This window comes from Macaca mulatta, chromosome 8 (assembly GCF_049350105.2).
Source record: "Macaca mulatta isolate MMU2019108-1 chromosome 8, T2T-MMU8v2.0, whole genome shotgun sequence".
Classification (NCBI taxonomy): Eukaryota; Metazoa; Chordata; class Mammalia; order Primates; family Cercopithecidae; genus Macaca; species Macaca mulatta.
Window position 1 is genome coordinate 119,842,222 of NC_133413.1, and position 17,900 is coordinate 119,860,121.

Genomic DNA, 17,900 nt, shown 5'->3' on the forward strand with positions numbered 1-17,900 from the left:
CTGGGCTCAAAGTTTTAATAATGTATTCTCTTCCTTCTTTGTATTTATATTTAGTTATTATGGGAATACAACATGGCTTGTCTAAATTTGGAGTTCATAAAGGATAAAACTTCCTTTAGCTCAATTACTTGTATTGCTTTTCCCCAGTAACTGAAAAGTATTTAAGTTTGCTTTGGTCATGATTTTCATATGTTTGAGGGTTTTTTTGTTGTTGTTTTTTGGCTTTTTGGTTTTTAGTTATTTAAAAATAAAGAGGTTAGAAATTATAGTTAGTATGATTAATTAGGAAGAAATATATTTTTCTTGTGGAAAGAATAGGTAACAATTCTGGAATTTATTTTATCTCTATTGATGTGTAAACTAAATTCCTGTATTAACTTGGGTATATTTTGGTCCCAAAAGTAGTCACTGAGTTAAATGCATATGATAAACAATTCATGGTAGCATACTGTCTCCTTTAGCTACTAAATTTACGGTTTCTATTTTTTGTTTTATTGATTTCAATAAAGAATTGTCAGTTTTAGATGCTTATTAGAAGTAATAAGAAATACTGGTAGGCTTAGATAGAATTAGTGACATTTTAACCATTACCAAAATTGTGCATTTCATGTACTGAGATAACAAGTAATCAAAGACATGTGAAACTTACCTTGTGTTTTTTTTTTAATGTAATTTCATAGTTTCTAGCCATTTCCTGTAACATGTTTAATTGAGTTGATATTTTAGAACTGAAAATTTTAAATTCTGCATCCAAATTTCTCAGTTTTGACATGCACTCGCCTCTGGGTGATTATTTCTAGGTTGTTTCTTGATGAAGATTGGTGACTGGGCAGAAGGTACCTAGAGAAATCAGCATCTGGATCGAGCTTCCAACACTACAAGCTACCACCATGGTGTAAACCTAACCATAGTCAGTGTTCCAAAAAGCTTGAATTTTGTTGAGAATGGTATGTTTCCTAAAGGATGGTTTGAGCCAGTCAGAGCTAACATACTCAACTTGTTTGATCCTATGAAGTTCAGATTTGGAATAATCAACAATGATTTTCATACTCCTTAAGCCCCTTGCTCAAAGGAAATCTTTAGGTGTGTAAGCAAACATGACAGTTAGGGTTCTGAATGGATCCATGCTGGGAGGTTGGGAGTGGACTAGAGCCTACAGATTGTTCCAGGAAAGGAGCTTATACCCTCTCAGGTGAACTGGAGGGCTGAAGAAGATAGTAGGTTCATGAAGAGCATATTTAGTAGCTAATACACTTTTTTTTGTCATTTACATAGTTTTTTTTTTAATTTGAACTGATCTGTCCTAATACAATATGAAGAGACTTACTTTTTTCTTTGTGTAATTCCTTTCACTTTAATGTAACCAAAACTATCCCAAGCTTACAGCAACAGCTAGGCACTCCTTTTGTACTCAACTGTATTTTGATTTTTTTACATTGCCTTCTACTTTTTATCTTCCATCCCTCTTGGTCATGACCATTGGGCATACTCAATAACCAGAGTAAGTTTTGAGAGCTAGTAAAATGCTTTTTCACCAGACACCTTCGATCTTCTATAGCTTGAAGAAACACTCTATTCTAGGGACCTCCTTGACCGTCTTTTACCCTCATACAACACATTTGTTTCTATCCTTTCATACCCCCTGCTGACACTGCTCGTTCACCAGTGGAAACTTTTGCAGAGAAGCTCACTGAAAGTCTGCAGCCAGTCCAAGATTATCCCAGCCTTCCCTTTCAGGGGACTTCCTTTCAGGGAGTCTTTCGGTAGATGCTTTCCTTATGTACATTGATCAGATCACACCAGCTCTGAGAGGTTCCCAGAGTTCTTAGAGCTTCCGTAGAGCTAGTACAGCATTAAACAAATTGCCGGAGTTTACAAGTCTTTTAGATGGAAATAGTGGTTGTAAGGATTGAGACTGTACGTAAGTGTTCAGTATAAGCACTCAATAGTTGGAAGTTGGTATGAGGCCCTGTATACTTCCCACATCTCACCATTCAGTGGTATTGGCAACGCCTTCCCTGCAAAGAGTGGGAGAAGTTGCCTAATTTTGCAGTATTTTATACACATCTTTAAATTGAACTTGAAATTTAGCAAGACAGAGAACATTTATTGTAAGTCTGAGTCTTTGACTAATTATATCAATGACTCTTAGCAATCTTGTAAGAGAGATATTACCCTTATTTCACATATAAGGAAACCAAGGCTTAGAAAATAAATTGTGTACTTGATTAATGGGATGTAAAATAGCAGCTTTTGAGAGGAGGTTATAATAGTGGTTAATCAATAGTCTATGTGGACTATGATTTCTAAGGCCTCTCTTGATGGAACTATGAGCTGCCAAAAAGCCTTTTAAAGTTTCTCCTAGTTCTTAATGAAGATAGCATTACAAATTATAGAAGATAATACCAATTTGTGTTTTCTAGTAATTTAATAAATATGAAGAAAATTAGCTTGGTTTTTATTTTCATATAAATGACAACTGTTGAATATCAGTGCCATATAATTATGTATTTTGCAGTTAATTTGGGTCAGATAAGGCAAAATGAAATGTGGTTTATATTCACACACCTGCAGAAATAAGCCAATTAGCTCACTTGATGGGGTCATAATTATAATGAGGTCAAGACCACAGGTTCTATGCATGTGCAGACCAGTATTGTACCTAGAGGCCTTCCTGCTACAAACTGTCCCTGACCTTGTCAGTTATTAGCGAGTGTCTTTAGGTTTTGGTTGAGAGAATGAATGGCACAGAAGAGAACATCTCCTTGTGTAGAAAATTCAAAGGACATACTCTGATCAGTATGTTGACTTAATTCTTGGAGCAATTTTGGCTCTTTATAAGATATTAACTACTGCCCATGATTAGTTTTATTTGTTAAAATATTCAGACCTTAATTTGAATTCTTATACAGCAATGCCATTTCCAAACCTGTTGACTATTCCTGAATAAACGCAGTGCTTACCTATTTTATGGAGAAAACGCCATCATCAGATATAGTGGCCTCTGAAATTAACTCAGCATTTTATTGCAGTGCTAAGTGAAGATGTGCATAAGAATACAGATATATTTAACTTGTCACATTTAAGTTTAAAATGTGAAAATACAAGTGCTTTTATTGCTTTGTGAGGTTCTGCAGTGCATCTGAACCTTGTAATTACCTAATCTGTCTTGATTAGAAGGAGCCCTTATAGAGTGAGACAGTGCATGGGCGATCATTTTTAAAACTTGTCCATGTACAACTTCCAGTGGGAGATGTAAAAATTATTGTCTGCTTTCATTTTTCATTTTCTGTATACAACCAACAAGCTAGAAATAATGTGCTGGTTCAGAAAAATTAAAGGTCAGTTTAAAATGCCAGCACCTATTGTTTACTGTAGAAAGTGAGGCTGGCAAACCGTTTCAAACACTGTGAGCTATTTAATTGTGAGGAAGGGGAAGGAGGTTCTTAACTGCACCATCAAATTAGAGAAGCCATGATACCTACTTTTAATATTCACAAGGTGAGTCAGACTTGATTTTATAATGCATCGTCATCTTATATGTATCATGATAGTCCCAGATACTTACATGGCTTCTATAATCTGAGGGAGAGAGAATGAGGTCCTCTTCATAGTTAAACCAATAGAGCACTGGCAGACAAATTTTGTAACAAAGGTTTAAAAAACAATTCTGTTAAGCATTCCTTATTTAGGGCAATAGAGAAACATATCTTCAGCATTAACCAGAGCAGTATTTCAATTAACAGTTTTCATATATGAGATCTTACATGAACTGAAAGTTTTCAAAGAACCTGGTATATAGGGAAATGACATGCAAGTCATTCTCAGAAGTAATACCAGGACCCACGCAGGGGGTAGGGGGAGGTCAGTGGCAGGGCTTCCAGCCTGTATGCTCATTTGTATGTGTTTTATATATTGGAGTTTTTAAATGTCTAAAATACGCGTTAAAGTTGTACATCTTTTAACAAACTTGAATGCTACTAAAAATATTTCAATCTTCTAACAAAAACTCTTCTAAGTAGCACTTAAACCTTTTTTAAATTTTAAAATTCTTTGAAGTTATTGTAACCATTATAACAATCATTATGATTGTGGGAAAATCAGTGCACAGCAGTACATCCAGTGGGTTTAAAATAATTACCTGATACAAGCCTGTTTTATTCTATTTGGACTTTCTAATTGTTTTTGTTCAGGACAATTGAGAGTCTGATGACATTCTTTCAAGATTTGTTATAAACTATTAATTTCCTAGGCTACTGCCTCATTGTGCACATTTTGCCGGCAAGATTGGAAGGAAATAAAATTTTTTCAAGTGCTCACTGACCCAAAATGGAAATGGGAAACTACCCCAAATCTTTCAAAATGAAAAACCCTCAAGAGGACGACATATCAGACCCAACCACTACTTAGGCAGGGCAAATGATAAATGCAAATCACAGACTTCCTTTTTCTTCTGCCACAAATGTCAGAAACGCTTGGCATCTGAGTGCATTGCATTTTTTTCCCTCTTTTCTGAACAGCTCAACTTGGAAAGGTCAACATATCCCTTTGGGAAAAATCTTTTCTTATAAATTGGAATCTTTGCACATGTAACTGTAGGAAATGTTTAACATTTGCTTTCATGGGACAGCAATTTGTTCAATAGAGTGGGATTGTTCTTGTTTTTTCCATTTTCCTGCCTGTTTGTACATCACAGGCACTCTAATTACTGAAAGCAACTTCGAGGCACTTCTTTCTATGGAATCAGATCATCCTATCCACAAAACCAGCCAATGCCTTGGGCTTCCAAAAGGCAAACATGTTCCATCTTTTAGTTACTCCAAGGGACTCATTTGTGAGAGACTGTTCTGAATAAAAGCAGTAATTTTCCACAGACTATACAGCTGAAACCCTGAAGAAGGAGGAGAGGGAGGGTGAGGGGGTGTCCAGTGTCTCCAATGGGTTGTTTGAATCTTTTGGTTTATGTAAAGGAGGATACAGGACATTAAGACGATAAAACTGTTTGCTATTGGTGATCAGCTGCATCCAATCTGACAATAAATATTTGTGGTTTGTGGAGAATTCTTTCTAACCAGAGCCTATCCTTTCCCTCCAACTTGAATTGATGAAGAACAATGCTGAGTTTGTGTAGTTATATTTGTTTATATGGAAACAAGCAGATACTCAAAACAGGCTTATAATTTTTTTAAATAAAAATGCTCTTAGCAATGACTTAAAATAAGCACAAGGAGGGACTTTAAGGAAGATACCAGTATCTAAGTATTGATCTGGGCAGGACTACAGGAAGGGACCTGAGTCAGCATGGCTCATTATTTTGGGACACTTCCGATTATTCACCTCCAGAAATAGTTTCCCTTCCATTTCAAACAAATCCTTCTACTGCTGACGAGAGCTGCAAGATGTGTAAATACAAATGTGTGTGCTTGAGACACGTGTGTATTCCAGTAGAAATGTCCTATCAGAGACAAACCATGTCTCCTCACGCACATATTCCCATGCCCTGGATCCTATCCCTTCTTTTCAAGGGCTCTCCTTCCTCAATTTATAATTTTTTATTATTTTATTCCCTCCTATGTCATTAATTTGTTTCTCTTCATTGACCCAATCACAAAAGCATACAAACATGTTCTGTCTCTTCTCAATATTGAAAAATTAACCTTTGACCTTATATCTCCTTTTAACTACCACTCAATTTCCTATTCTCCTTCATTGTAAAACTTAAAAAAAGTCAGCAGCACATATTTCTTTCCACTTTCTCTCTTCCATTCACTCTTCAACCTGCTCCAATTGGCCTTCCATCCCCATTTCTCCAAGGACTGATCTTGACACAGTCACTAAGACCTTGCTGTCAAAGCCAGTGACTATGTAACTATTCTCATATTACTACTCAATCTCTTGGTGGGACTTCAACACAATTGACTGCTCCATTCTTCTTGAATTACTCTCTTCTCTTGGTTTTTATACTACTAGTCACCTAGTTTTGCTCTTACATTTTGGGCTGTTATTTCTTTGGCTGTTTTGTTGGTTCTTCATATTCCACCTCTACCTAAATGTGGAAGTACCTCAAAAATCCATTTTTGACCTTTTTTCCTTCTCTACACTCTTCCTGGATGACCTCATTTGTTCCCATGGTTTTAATTACCACACAAATGCCAGAAAGGTTCAGTGTTACAACTCTACTCCTGACAGCTCCCTTGATTTTCACATTTATATATACAGTTACTCTTGATGCCTCCACATAGATATTTTAATAGACATCTCAGTTTTATTTTCCCAAACTTGTTTCTCTTGAACTCTTCCCATTCTGAGCAAATGCGGCCACCACTGATCCAATTGCTTGAGCCAAAAACCTGAGTCACCCCTATTTTTTTTCTTTTCCTTACTCCACATTTAATCCATCAGCAAATCACATTAGTTCTATCTTCAAGCTATATCTGTAATTATTCAACTTAATCTCTGTATCTACTTCCACCTCGAAATTGGCATCATCTCTCATCTGGACATTACAATAGACCCCTAAATGGTGTCCCTGAATAAACTGAAACCTCTACCATGGTTTATGTGACCCCAGATGAAGCAGCTTCCTGTCTACTCCAACTTTCTCCTTCCTTCTCACTCTGCTCCAGCCACACTGACCTCCAGGATGCTCCTGTCACATGGTGAGCCCATTCTATCTGATGGCCTTTGAATTTGTTGCTCTTGCAACAAGATTTTGTCCCATATTTTCTCATGATTGACTCTTTTTCATCCATTCCCACCAACGTTATTTCTTCAGAGATGTGTCCCTTGTTTTCACCTCTGCCACACTTGGTCAAAACACCTTATTTCCTTTGAGGCATTTACCACTATCTGAAACCATCTTTTGTTTATTTGATGGCATGTTGTGTCCCTCACAGACACAGAACGTAAGCTTCCTGAGGACAGAAACCTTGTCTGTCTCCTTCACTATTTAAGACCCATCCTGGAAAGTGCCCAGTTAGCATCGGAGTACCTGGTATTTGCTGGATTAATTAATTCATTCAACAGCAATTTTTAGACTTTCCACTGTGTACCAGGTACTGTATCAAGTTATTTTTAAATTTTTAAATCTTGTTTTTAGAAAACTAAAATATTTTTTAAATATTTTGGGCATTCCCAGTAGGTGTCTATATAGGGCTCATGAGATTTTGGTACAGGCAGGCAATGTGCATGTAATAGTCACATCATGAAAGATGGGGTATCCATCCCCTCAAGCATCCTTTGTGTTAAAAACAATCCAATTATACTCTTTTAATTATTTTAATATATGCAATTAAATTATTACTGATTATAGGTTCCCTGTTGTGCTATCAAATTCTAAGTCTTATTATTTCATTTGTTCTAGGTTCTTGACATACACCTGTGAACAAAACAGAACACAGATCCTTTCCCTCATGGAGCTAATATCTTAGTGGGAAAGATGGGTAATAACCAAGACATTGTAAGTAAAAGGGTGGTATGTTTAAAGGTGGTAAGTGCTATGGAAGAAGAGTTTCTGGATGAGGACTTAGGGTATTTTCCAGCCTCTTCCCTTTGTGTGGCAAATTAGAAAAGGCATTTGCTTTTGTAGACACTTGAAATCATGGCTTCTGGAGAGATGAGTTCTGAGATCCTGAACATTTTTCCTCTTTGAGGCTTAGCTCTCTTATGTGTATAAAATACTAATCTCAAAATTTTGGTGTAAGTACTAGATGAACATAGATCCAATACCTTCTCATCCCTTCCCAGCCACCCACCCTCATCCTATCATTCTGGGGAAGGAAGCTGTATGTCACTACCATATTCTCCCTCTCCTGAACACCTAGCATGCTTAAATCAACCCAACGTTCATGAAAACACTCAAGATGTACTTACTGCATAAACATGTAGACAAACTAGCGTATGGGCAATTTAAAAGTAAACAAAGCTACTTGTACTCAGAAATGATGCTTTTTAAGTAAGGGTAGGAAATCTTCACCTTTATTTAATAACTCTTTTTCCCTCTTTCTAATTTAATTCAATTTTTACAGACCCCTATTGATAAAGATGTTAGATCTGCTCTTCATTGTCTTTCTTATACATAGAAGTAAAATCACAGAGATAATTATTTTATAGGAGGATAAAACTTTTATTTAAATGGAAACACTAATCTTTATTTTCATCATGCTGAAGTGTGTGGTTACAATTTCCAACAAAACACTATATATAATAAGCAAAATAAGTTAGTACATTGTAAACTTATGCACAGTTTCATCAATTAACAGGTTAAGAACAAACAAGCCATTTAAGACTTTGTAGCTACATTTAGTAAAAAATTGCAGACACTCAAATCTTATCAACCCCAAGTAAGACACTAAAGAGCTATTCAAGACTTCTTCAAACCAATTACACAAATACATGTTTATTTTTGGTTACAGTCCCCTGCTATGCACAAGACCATTGGAATGCTGGAACGATTACACATTTTAAAACGGCACAAAGCAAAGCAAGGAGATAACATGCCAGCCTTAGAGAAGCTGTCTTGAAAGTGCAAACTGCATTTTCTCTTCCTGAACCACTAGGATAAGAACGGGTACCTCAGACGACACGGCAGGGTCATGAGCATGCTTTCTATACCGCACTGGTGGGACATTTACTAGAACCAGGTCTCCATGCCTTTGAAGATACCTCCGGTTTTAAACAGTGAACAGGCTTCAACTAAATATAGTGCAAATCAAATACCGAGGAGCAAAACGACAGAATAGAAACCGTCACAGATCGACCTCCTGTTTCTCTACCTGGCACAACCCACATGGGACACATTGGCACACAGTAACAACAACTTCTATTTAGGTTTTGATATGGAAGGCGGTGCGGCGGAGCGAATGCAGGGCAACCACGCAACAGCCCCTGAGCAAGGCCCCGATGTTATAGACAGGATCCGTTCCCCCTCTCTGAGTACTGAATGCCCACAGAACCGTGGGGACCACGGGGGCAGCCACAGCCAGGAGATCCACCAGGAAGCTGCTGCTCCAGTACTGCCTCACGACGCCCCCGCGAGCCAGTGGGATGACACCATCCAACCTCTCTTCCACGCAGGCTGCAAAATCCAGCTCTCTCATGAGGCGGTTTGCATGGACTTCTGCATCCACATTGGCGGACGGGGTCTCCACGGGAGACAAAAGGATGGCTGAGTTTGGATTTCTTGGAGTTAAATCAACCACTAAGGCAGAGAGGGACTCTGGGAAGCTCTCCATCGAGTCTGGTTCAGACTCATCAGGGGACGCCAAGCTCGAGGGACAGGGGTCCTGGAGCTTCTGCAGCACATTCTGAATGAGCTCCGAGATGGCGGGGCTGTAGGGCACCACGTCGGTCTGTACGGCTCGCTCCACCACCACACTGCCCTCCTCCAGACCCATGACCATGGGCAGCAGCTGCAGGACATTAGCCCCAGGGGTGGAATGCACAAGCTCCAGGTCACCAGATTCTGTGGTGGTGGCTGTTACCATCTCATCAAACAAATCTGTGCCATCGGCTATGCTATCTCCCACCAGTAGCTCCCTGTCAACCCCTTCCCCAGCAACCTGCTCTTCCAGAGATAACCCATCTGCCATTGTGTCAAGAGGGGGGTTGAGGGTTAAACTCTTCTCTGGGGAATCACATGGAAAATCTAGGCACAGTTCGTCCCTCAGAGAGCCACTGTGTGCCATCTCCATGCTCTGAAGGAGAGACTCCAACTTCTTGTTTTGGATGTTTATGTCCACAAAATATTTCTGAATGCCTTTATCTTTATCAGCCAAGCTGCTCCGCATGGTTTCGATGACCTGTTTGAGCTGTTTAATCTCTTTCCTGGCTTCTTTGAGTGCCAACTGGGCCTCTACCCGGTGGCACTCCTCCTCAATCCAGTCCTCTCGCATGCGGGCCAGCTGGGACTTAAGCTCCACGATTTCACTTTCCCTAGAGTGCCAAGACAAGCATGGTTAATAAAAAAATAAAATAACTTTGAACTGGGCAACAGGCAGTTCTGGCACAGAGCCAAGAACTCATACTCTTCCACTTGAAATACAGATGTGAAATCAGTTTTGAATGCAGGGAACTCAAGAGAACACAAAAAACTTGAGAAAACACTCCAGCCTAAACTTAAAGAAACAGTACATTTTCTCTTTGGCAGAGATTAGCCATGAACTTTCTCTTTAATTGTAGAATGGCTAAAGTAATAATAGTAATCAGAATCAGAATCAAAATAGCTACCACAATTTTTTTGAGTACCCATTATGAGTCAGATATTGCACTGTTACAAGTCTTATCATCTACTCAATCCTTAATATTTAAAATGTTATTATTAGAACATCTTAGCATCTGTTAGCGTGTTTCTATCTCCATAGCCTACTCTTTCCAAATGTCTATAGTTTGTGGAAGAAAAGGCCAGTTCACTTTTAATTACCTATCAAAGACAGAAGGTAGACTGGTAAGTTTTAGCCTTGCTAAATTGTTCGGATGATATTCCAATGATAAACATTTTTGAAATCATAAAATGCTACACATGGCAGGGACTTTACATGTTGACAAGCTGCTTATTCTATCTCCTCTCAGATGGGATAATATTGAATTCATCCTACACTAAGGAGAAGCGATCCTACTTTTTAGATCCTTCACAGGACAACCCTACTTCAAGATCTTTGCATATAAATTCTTTCTTACATATAATTTTTTCATAGTCAGTCCTTACATTCTCAGTGGATATGAAGATAGGGTAGTCAGGATCCTCATATATATGAAGAGACATCAATATTGTTCATTTAAGTTTAGGCTAGAATATTTTCCCAAGTTTTACTGCATTCCCATTCCTTCCTCCCTTGAGTGCTCCAATCCTCCTACGGACTGGGCAAATCACAGACCAAACACTTCCAGACTTAAGGTCTAACTCACCCCAGAGGAGAGTTTGGGTCTCAAGTCTATTTCAGACAGATGATGAACCAGATTAATTCGGAAGATGAAAAATGTCCCTTCCTCACAGTCTGCGCCCTTATCTATCCACAGTTTTAGCAACCAAGGTCATTGAGTTTTCTCTATTTCTTTGTGGCAGCAGCAGAGCAGGTTTGGGCTGATCAGGTAGCCCAGACTCTTAGAGAATGCAAATGCCACCCTCACCCTGAGCTCACAGCTACCCTGGTCAGAGCTTTCCTGGTCTGTTCCAAAATGTTCCAGGGGAAAACCATCAAGCAGAAAAACTGGCCTGCTGCCCAGATGTCAAAAGTCTTCTCCCTCAGATAAGATCTCTTAAGCATGGGCTTTTTTTTTTTTTTTTTTTTTTCCAACCTTAACACTTGGCCAAGAACAATAAGCCCCTTCCTTCAGCACAAAAATAGCATGCAGGAATTACAATGCACACAGATATCCATTCGTGCACAGATATAAACAGGGCTTAATTGGTCCACGGTGTGTGACCCATTCTGCTGGAAGTATGGGATTGTTCGCTCACGTGTTTTTGCCATTTAAAAATAGTCATGCACACACCCGATTATTTCACATCAAAGCTGTATACACTGCAAAACAACAACAACAAAAAGGATCCCCTCTAACCGACGGGTCTCCCTGAACTCCTGAAACAGCCAAATCACACAGAATTATGAAATGGCTCTTTTCAGAGGCTGATTTAAAAATTTGACAAAAATTGAATACAATCATTTTTTCTTTTCTATCTTTCTATAGTTTGGGTTCATGTTTCATTTTATGGAGAAAGAAACTGTCCTACACCCCACTGTGCAAGGAAGGCAGATTCACCTTTCATGGAGTCGGCGCTCAGATTCCTTCAGCTTGGTTTTGAGGTGTCTCACTGTAACCTCTTTCTGCTGCAGAGGAGTCAAATACTGCTCTGGATTTGGAGGTCTGACACCATGATTTTCACCGCAAGACATGTACCTTCCAGAACGCCTGAAACAATCCAAGTAATGAAATGTTACTTTTTGCCATTTCCTTTTCTATAAAAAGAAGAGTAACACAGAGTGTTATCAGCTGAATGTTTGTGTCCCTCCAGAATTCATATGTTGAAATTCTTACCCCAATATGATGGTATTAGGTGGTGAGGACTTTGGGAATTAGCTCATAAGAGTGGAGCCTTCATAAATGGGATTAGTGCTCTTATAAAAGGAACCCCAGGGAGCTTTCTAGCTTTCTTTTTACACCCTGTGAGGTTACACTAAGAGGTGAGCAGTCTGCAGCCCAGAAGACAGCCCTCCCCAGAACCATACCTTGCTGGCACCCTGATCTCAGACCTAACCCTATAATATGTAGCCCATGGTTCTCAAAAGATATGGACCAACGTCTAGGGTACTTTGTTATAGCTACCCACATTGACCCAGACACAGCTAACAGCTTGAGAAGGAATGGCAGCTATGTGCTGGAGTCTTAAGCCTCAATAATGGCTGATGTCACTTCAGAAGGTGAGCTGTAATAGAACTGCAGATCTTAAGACTGTTAATTACTTTGAAGATTGAAGGCGGTATTTGTGTACTTATGGAGAGAATAGGGACAGTGGAGGAGGAGAATTTTCTATGGCTTAGGAATGTTCTCATACAAAATAATGCACCATTGTCCAGATGCCTGAGCTGTCAGTTCAGAGTAACAGGCAGCACAATGGGCGAGGGTCAGGGGATGGGCCTGGGCAGAAGAGAAGGAAGCAAGCAAGATGACCTAAGTTTCCGCACAGTGTGCCACTGCCTAAAGATCCTGATGGCTATTTGCTGAATGCAAGTTGTTCTAAAATCAATCCCTGCTGTGAGTATGCCAGTTTGGAGGAAATGGAAAGGTCCTTCTTCTGAAGGGGAGAAGTTTCTTCCTCTACTTAACTGTCCCCAATGTGTTTTGTAAGAGAGGCTCAATGTTTTACAAAACAGCCCTTGCTGGAATCTTGGCCCCTCTCAGGCCTGGCTGGGAGCTGGGCATCTCTGCTGTAAGAGAGCTGACTGACGAGAATAGGGATGCCCAGCAGGAAGAAGGCTGAAGGAGGAAGGCGGCCAGCTCCTTCCCTGACTCTGGACACAGTCCCAGCCACCGTGCTGCCGGCTCCCTGAGCACCTGCCTGCCTCCAAGATGACCTGTGTCCATGCCCACTGTCCAGTCCTCCTGTCATGGCCTCTTTGGAAATGCAGTTCCTTCTTTCTGCTCCACACTCCCTACAACCTCATATGAATTAACTTCTTGCTTGCTCTTCAGACCTCAATTCCACTTCACTTTCTCAGGGAGGCCTCCCCGGATCGCTCCAGACTGAGTTGGACCCCTCCCCACCTTTCACACACCCCTGTAGCAACAGGTGCCTACAGAATCATCTTAAGTTGTTTTTGTTTGTTTGTTTGTTTGTTTGAGATGGAGTCTTGCTCTGTTGTCCAGGCTGGAGTTCAGTGGTGTGATCTTGGTTCACTGGAACCTCTGCCTCCCAGGTTCAAGCAATTCTTCTGCCTCAGCCTCCTGCTGCCTCTGTGGCATTTTCTCTCCCTATCCAGGAACTGCTTAGATTGCTGCGCGTTGTTAGAAATTGTGGCTTGTGCTCTTTCTGCAGCAGCCCTTGAAGAATCAGCCGAATGTCCGAAAGAAAAGTGCAGTGTCTTGTTGCAGAATCAGGCAAGGGATCAAGAGTTGTATAACCCTTATTTTCTTTTTAAAAGAAAATCTTACCAAGTAGGACAAACTAAGATGCATGAATTAAGCAGGACTCACCTCATGATGGGGCTACAGTCGCTTCCTTTGTAGGAGCCTGAATTGCTACTGCTTGGGGAAGAGGGTGCATAACTGGGATGGATATTGACAGGGCTCAGCTGATTCCTGCACAGCATGGACAGAAGGTCCTTTTCCCGTGGGGATGATGGGCTGCTGCCAGGCTTGTGTGACGAAGCTCCATTACTCCGCCCATGAGGACCTCGACTGGGAAAAGCATGAAAAAATGTTAAAATCCTTGGGGCTACAGATGCCCAAGGGCTAATGTCTTACTCCCTAAATCTAAGGAAATCCAATTTATGGAGTGGAAAGGGGCAATACAATTATTTGTGTAGACTTTCCTTCGGAGCGGCCTTCTTCCCACCTGCCTGGTATTTTCTAGCCTTGTGTCATCAGCACAAGCAACCTCTCCCTCTGTTGTTCTTTCAAATAGTTTCTGGCCATAAAGCTTGTTTTGGATTACACCCAATAGCCTGCTAAGAACATACACAATGTAGAATATTGATTTAGCTCAGGTTTATTTTGGACGTTGTTTTCAAGATGTGGTTTTTGTTCTAGTCCACCTGTTTCAGTTTAGAAATATTTGCGTTTGGTTCACGTCAGGGTAAGAAAATTAATGTGGCTCATTTGGAGCATGGGGGAAGGTGGTAGCACATAAAGGAGGAGGAGAAAACAGGGCAGATAAACAGCACTCATGAATGCATCATCGGTAATTTTGATCACTTAATTTTTTTTTTCATTTCTTTCTAGCCCCAATGACTTAAGACAACTTTTGTCATTTAACTGCTGAAATACTGTAACAGCCCCATCTTGGGTCTCCTGCCTCTTGCTTTGCTCCCTCCAGTAGAAGGTTGGCTTGTGGCTGGAGTGGCCTTTCAAAACGGAGTCTGATTCAATGTCCTCCTCAAAGCCTTGCCATGGTTCCCCACTGCCCCCAGAACAAAGGCCAGCCTCCTTAAGATGGTTCACAAGGTCTAATCCCACCACTCCACCCAACCCCATCCTCCACCACTCCTCCCTCCTCCCTCTGTACTACAGCATTCCAAATGACTTACAGTTTCCTGAAGGATCCATGCTTGACCATCCTTAGGTTTTTGAACTCATAATCTCCTCTGCTTAGAATGTTCTCTTGCTCCCTTCCCTAAGCCCCTGGATACCAGGATATTTCCTACTTTGAGACTGATGGGAACCTACTCTAAAGAGCCTTCTCTATATTCTTCCTTTCCTAGGCCAGTGTAGGGGCACTCCCTTAATGCTCTTTAAAACTCTGTGCAAATTTCTACCATTGGACTTATCACATGGCATCACAACTGCATACTTATTTGTCCTTCCTGCTAGCCTAGGGCATCCTTGAGGGCAGGAACAGCCTGTTCTTTCTACCCTCCTACTTTTGATACATGGTAAGTGTTCCCTAAAGGACTGCTAAATAAATAAACCAGGTGTGAGTCACTGGCACTGCCACTTAGTAGGAACTTAGGCAAGTAAGCCACTTAACATGGAGATCAAAACACACACACACACCCCCCCACACACACACCTTTCCTACCTTCCTCACAGAATTGATGTGAAAATCAAATCAAAGAATGCATGTGAGTACATTCCACAAGCTATTAAGGGTGACTCAACTGTAGAGTATTATTAGATGATAAACTTGTTCAAACTTCACCGTTAATCCTGTTACAGAGATTTGACACCCACTAGTGTAAGGAAGCATCTTGAGAATGTTGAAATTACTTAAACAGGATAAAAATTCTATGTCAGGAATATTACTTGATGGCAAAAAAAAAAAAAAGAGAAAACAAGATAGCTTTCATATAGTAGTACTGCTTTCTGACAATCCTTTCTTTGCAATTTTAATTACAGCTGTATCCAACTGACATCTTAATGAGAAATGTGTGTAAATGTGAATGCAAGTGTGCGTGTGGGTATACTTGGCTTCGAAACCATGATTACTTATTTACAATAAAATATAATTTCAACTGGCTGTCAACCTTGCAAACCATACATAAATAAAATGTAACCCAGTTCTAAAGTTAAAGTTCTTTCCTTTTGAAATCATCCAAATGAATGCCGCTCTTCTCTTCGTGAGGACACTTTATATGGAACAGATGGGCTGATGGCTTTGTGACAAAACCAACTTCAGCAGCCCATAGTAGAAAGAACTTCATGAGTAGCTGAAAGGAACATGTACCCTGGTGTGCATTTTCTTTTCTACGCTTCAATTCTAAGTCTGGCATCAACCAGACTAGTTCTTAATCTGATTATGAGAAATATGGACGATTAGCTGTTACATGTTAGGCGGGAATGTAAAGAGCTGTCCCATATTTTGACCTGGGGAATTTTATTACGAGTTAACTGCCACTGAGGACCTTCTGTGACCCTAGCACTGTTTCGGGTGCTTTCTGAATATTGATCAGGAAATAAATTATCAGACAGCTTGTAAGCGCTAACTTTTTAAAAAGAAGCAACATGCTTAAAAATATCAGTTCTCTTCATTTAGTAGTTCAAATGCTAACATATATAGGTGCAAACTCATTATAGGCATTGATAGGAAACATTTTCAAAGGAGACACTGAGATTCCATGTTTGTCATGGCCATGAACCGGCAAACCCAATGCTGTCCTCTTCAGCCCATCCCAGATCCTTTGGTCTGGTGGACAAGAAAAACACAGTCCACAAAAAGGAGAGAAAATTCTGCTGACCCTGAACCCTTCTACAAACCTGAATATGTAACTAGAAGGTCAGAGACAAAGGAGTGTAGAAGAAACCTCATGAGTGACTCAGGTGAAATTTGATTCCCTGACCATGGCTCTGGACTTCAGGTAATATCATTGTTATCACCATCATCATCACCACCATCATCACCATGATCTAGGGTTGAACTGTGTCACCCCCTGCAAATTGGTATGTTGAAGCCCTAACTCCCAGTACCACAGAATAACGGGGCTTTAAAAAAGTGACTAAGTTAAAATGAGGCAGTTAGAGTGGACCCTAATCCAGTTTAACTGGTGTCCTTATACAAAGAAGGAATTTGAACAGACATAAACAGAAGGAAGATGATGTAGAGACACAGGGAGAAGATGGCCACTACAAGCCAAGGAGAGGAGCCTCAGAAGAAGCCAACAGACATCTTGGTGTCAGACTTCCCATTTCCAGAACTGTGAGTAAATACATTTCTGTTGTTTAGGCCATCCAGTCTATGGTGCTGGGTTATGCAGCCCTAGCAGACTAATATAATCACCACCACCATGATTACCACCATAACCACCACCACCAGTAGCAGCAGCAACAGCAACAGTACCACGTCTCTTAGTATTACTTTCACCCCTACTGACAAAAACCACCTTTTACCAACGCTTTCACTGAGTTCTGGGCATCATGTCAAGCACTCACATATATCATCTCATTTAACGCAGTGAGGTAAGATGCTATTATTATCCCATATCCCAAAACAGGTAACTGAGGCTTGGGGTCATACACCTGATAAATAATGGAGGTTAACCTCAATCCCAGGTCTGTCTGACTCCAAATCCCAAGAGTTTTCTTTTTCTGTCTCATTTTTATCTTCCAAACAGATTCGTGTTTTAGTTAAGAAAGACAATTCCTTAGCAATATCAGCAGAGTTGCCCTTCTATGAGACAAGATGATCTGTACGCCTTTAAAATTTTGTTTTAAAAATAACTTGTCAAAAATATTCTCACCAACTCCACCTATTCCTCTCATTTCCCAACGACTGACCAATCTTCCTGTTAGCCTTCCTTCAGGGAGCTAATTCTCCACAGAGAAAATTCATTCTCTACATGGGGAAGCAGCCAACTGAAAGGATCACAAACTACTAGAGTTTGGCAGGGATAGCCGGCTACTCTTGAGGAGCTGCCCACCCATGCATGGCCCTCCGGAACACAAAATTTACGTGAAATGCCTGAGATAGTCCATGACCAAAATCTACCAATGGTACTCTGTACCTCAGTGAGATTCTTTTATTTATTTACTTTATTTATTTATTTATTTGAAACAGAGGCTTGCTCTGTTGCCCAGGACTAGAGTGCAGTGGTGCTATCTTGGCTCACTACAACCTCTGCCTCTCAGGTTCAAGCAATTCTCCTGCCTCAACCTTCCGAGTAGCTGGGATAACAGGCACCAACCTACATGCCGGGCTAATTTTCTTTTTTTTTTTTTTTTTTGGATTTTTAGTAGAGACAGGGTTTCAC

General features: G+C 40.3%; 1 protein-coding gene across 12 annotated transcripts in view; it reads right to left on the reverse strand.

The window, feature by feature from the left end:
- Nucleotides 1-8,104: 8,104 nt before the first annotated feature.
- Nucleotides 8,105-17,900, reverse strand: part of SYBU (syntabulin) — a 116,409-nt gene continuing 106,613 nt past the window's right edge. For 11 of the 12 annotated variants that reach the window (XM_077942371.1, XM_015145878.2, XM_015145881.2 and 8 more), the window contains 3 exons: nt 13,693-13,896; nt 11,761-11,910; nt 8,105-9,933 (listed from right to left, as the gene is read on the reverse strand). In XM_077942371.1, coding sequence (XP_077798497.1) covers nt 8,826-9,933; nt 11,761-11,910; nt 13,693-13,896 — 1,462 coding nt within the window. In that variant the 3' untranslated portion in view covers nt 8,105-8,825. 12 annotated transcript variants of the gene reach the window in all.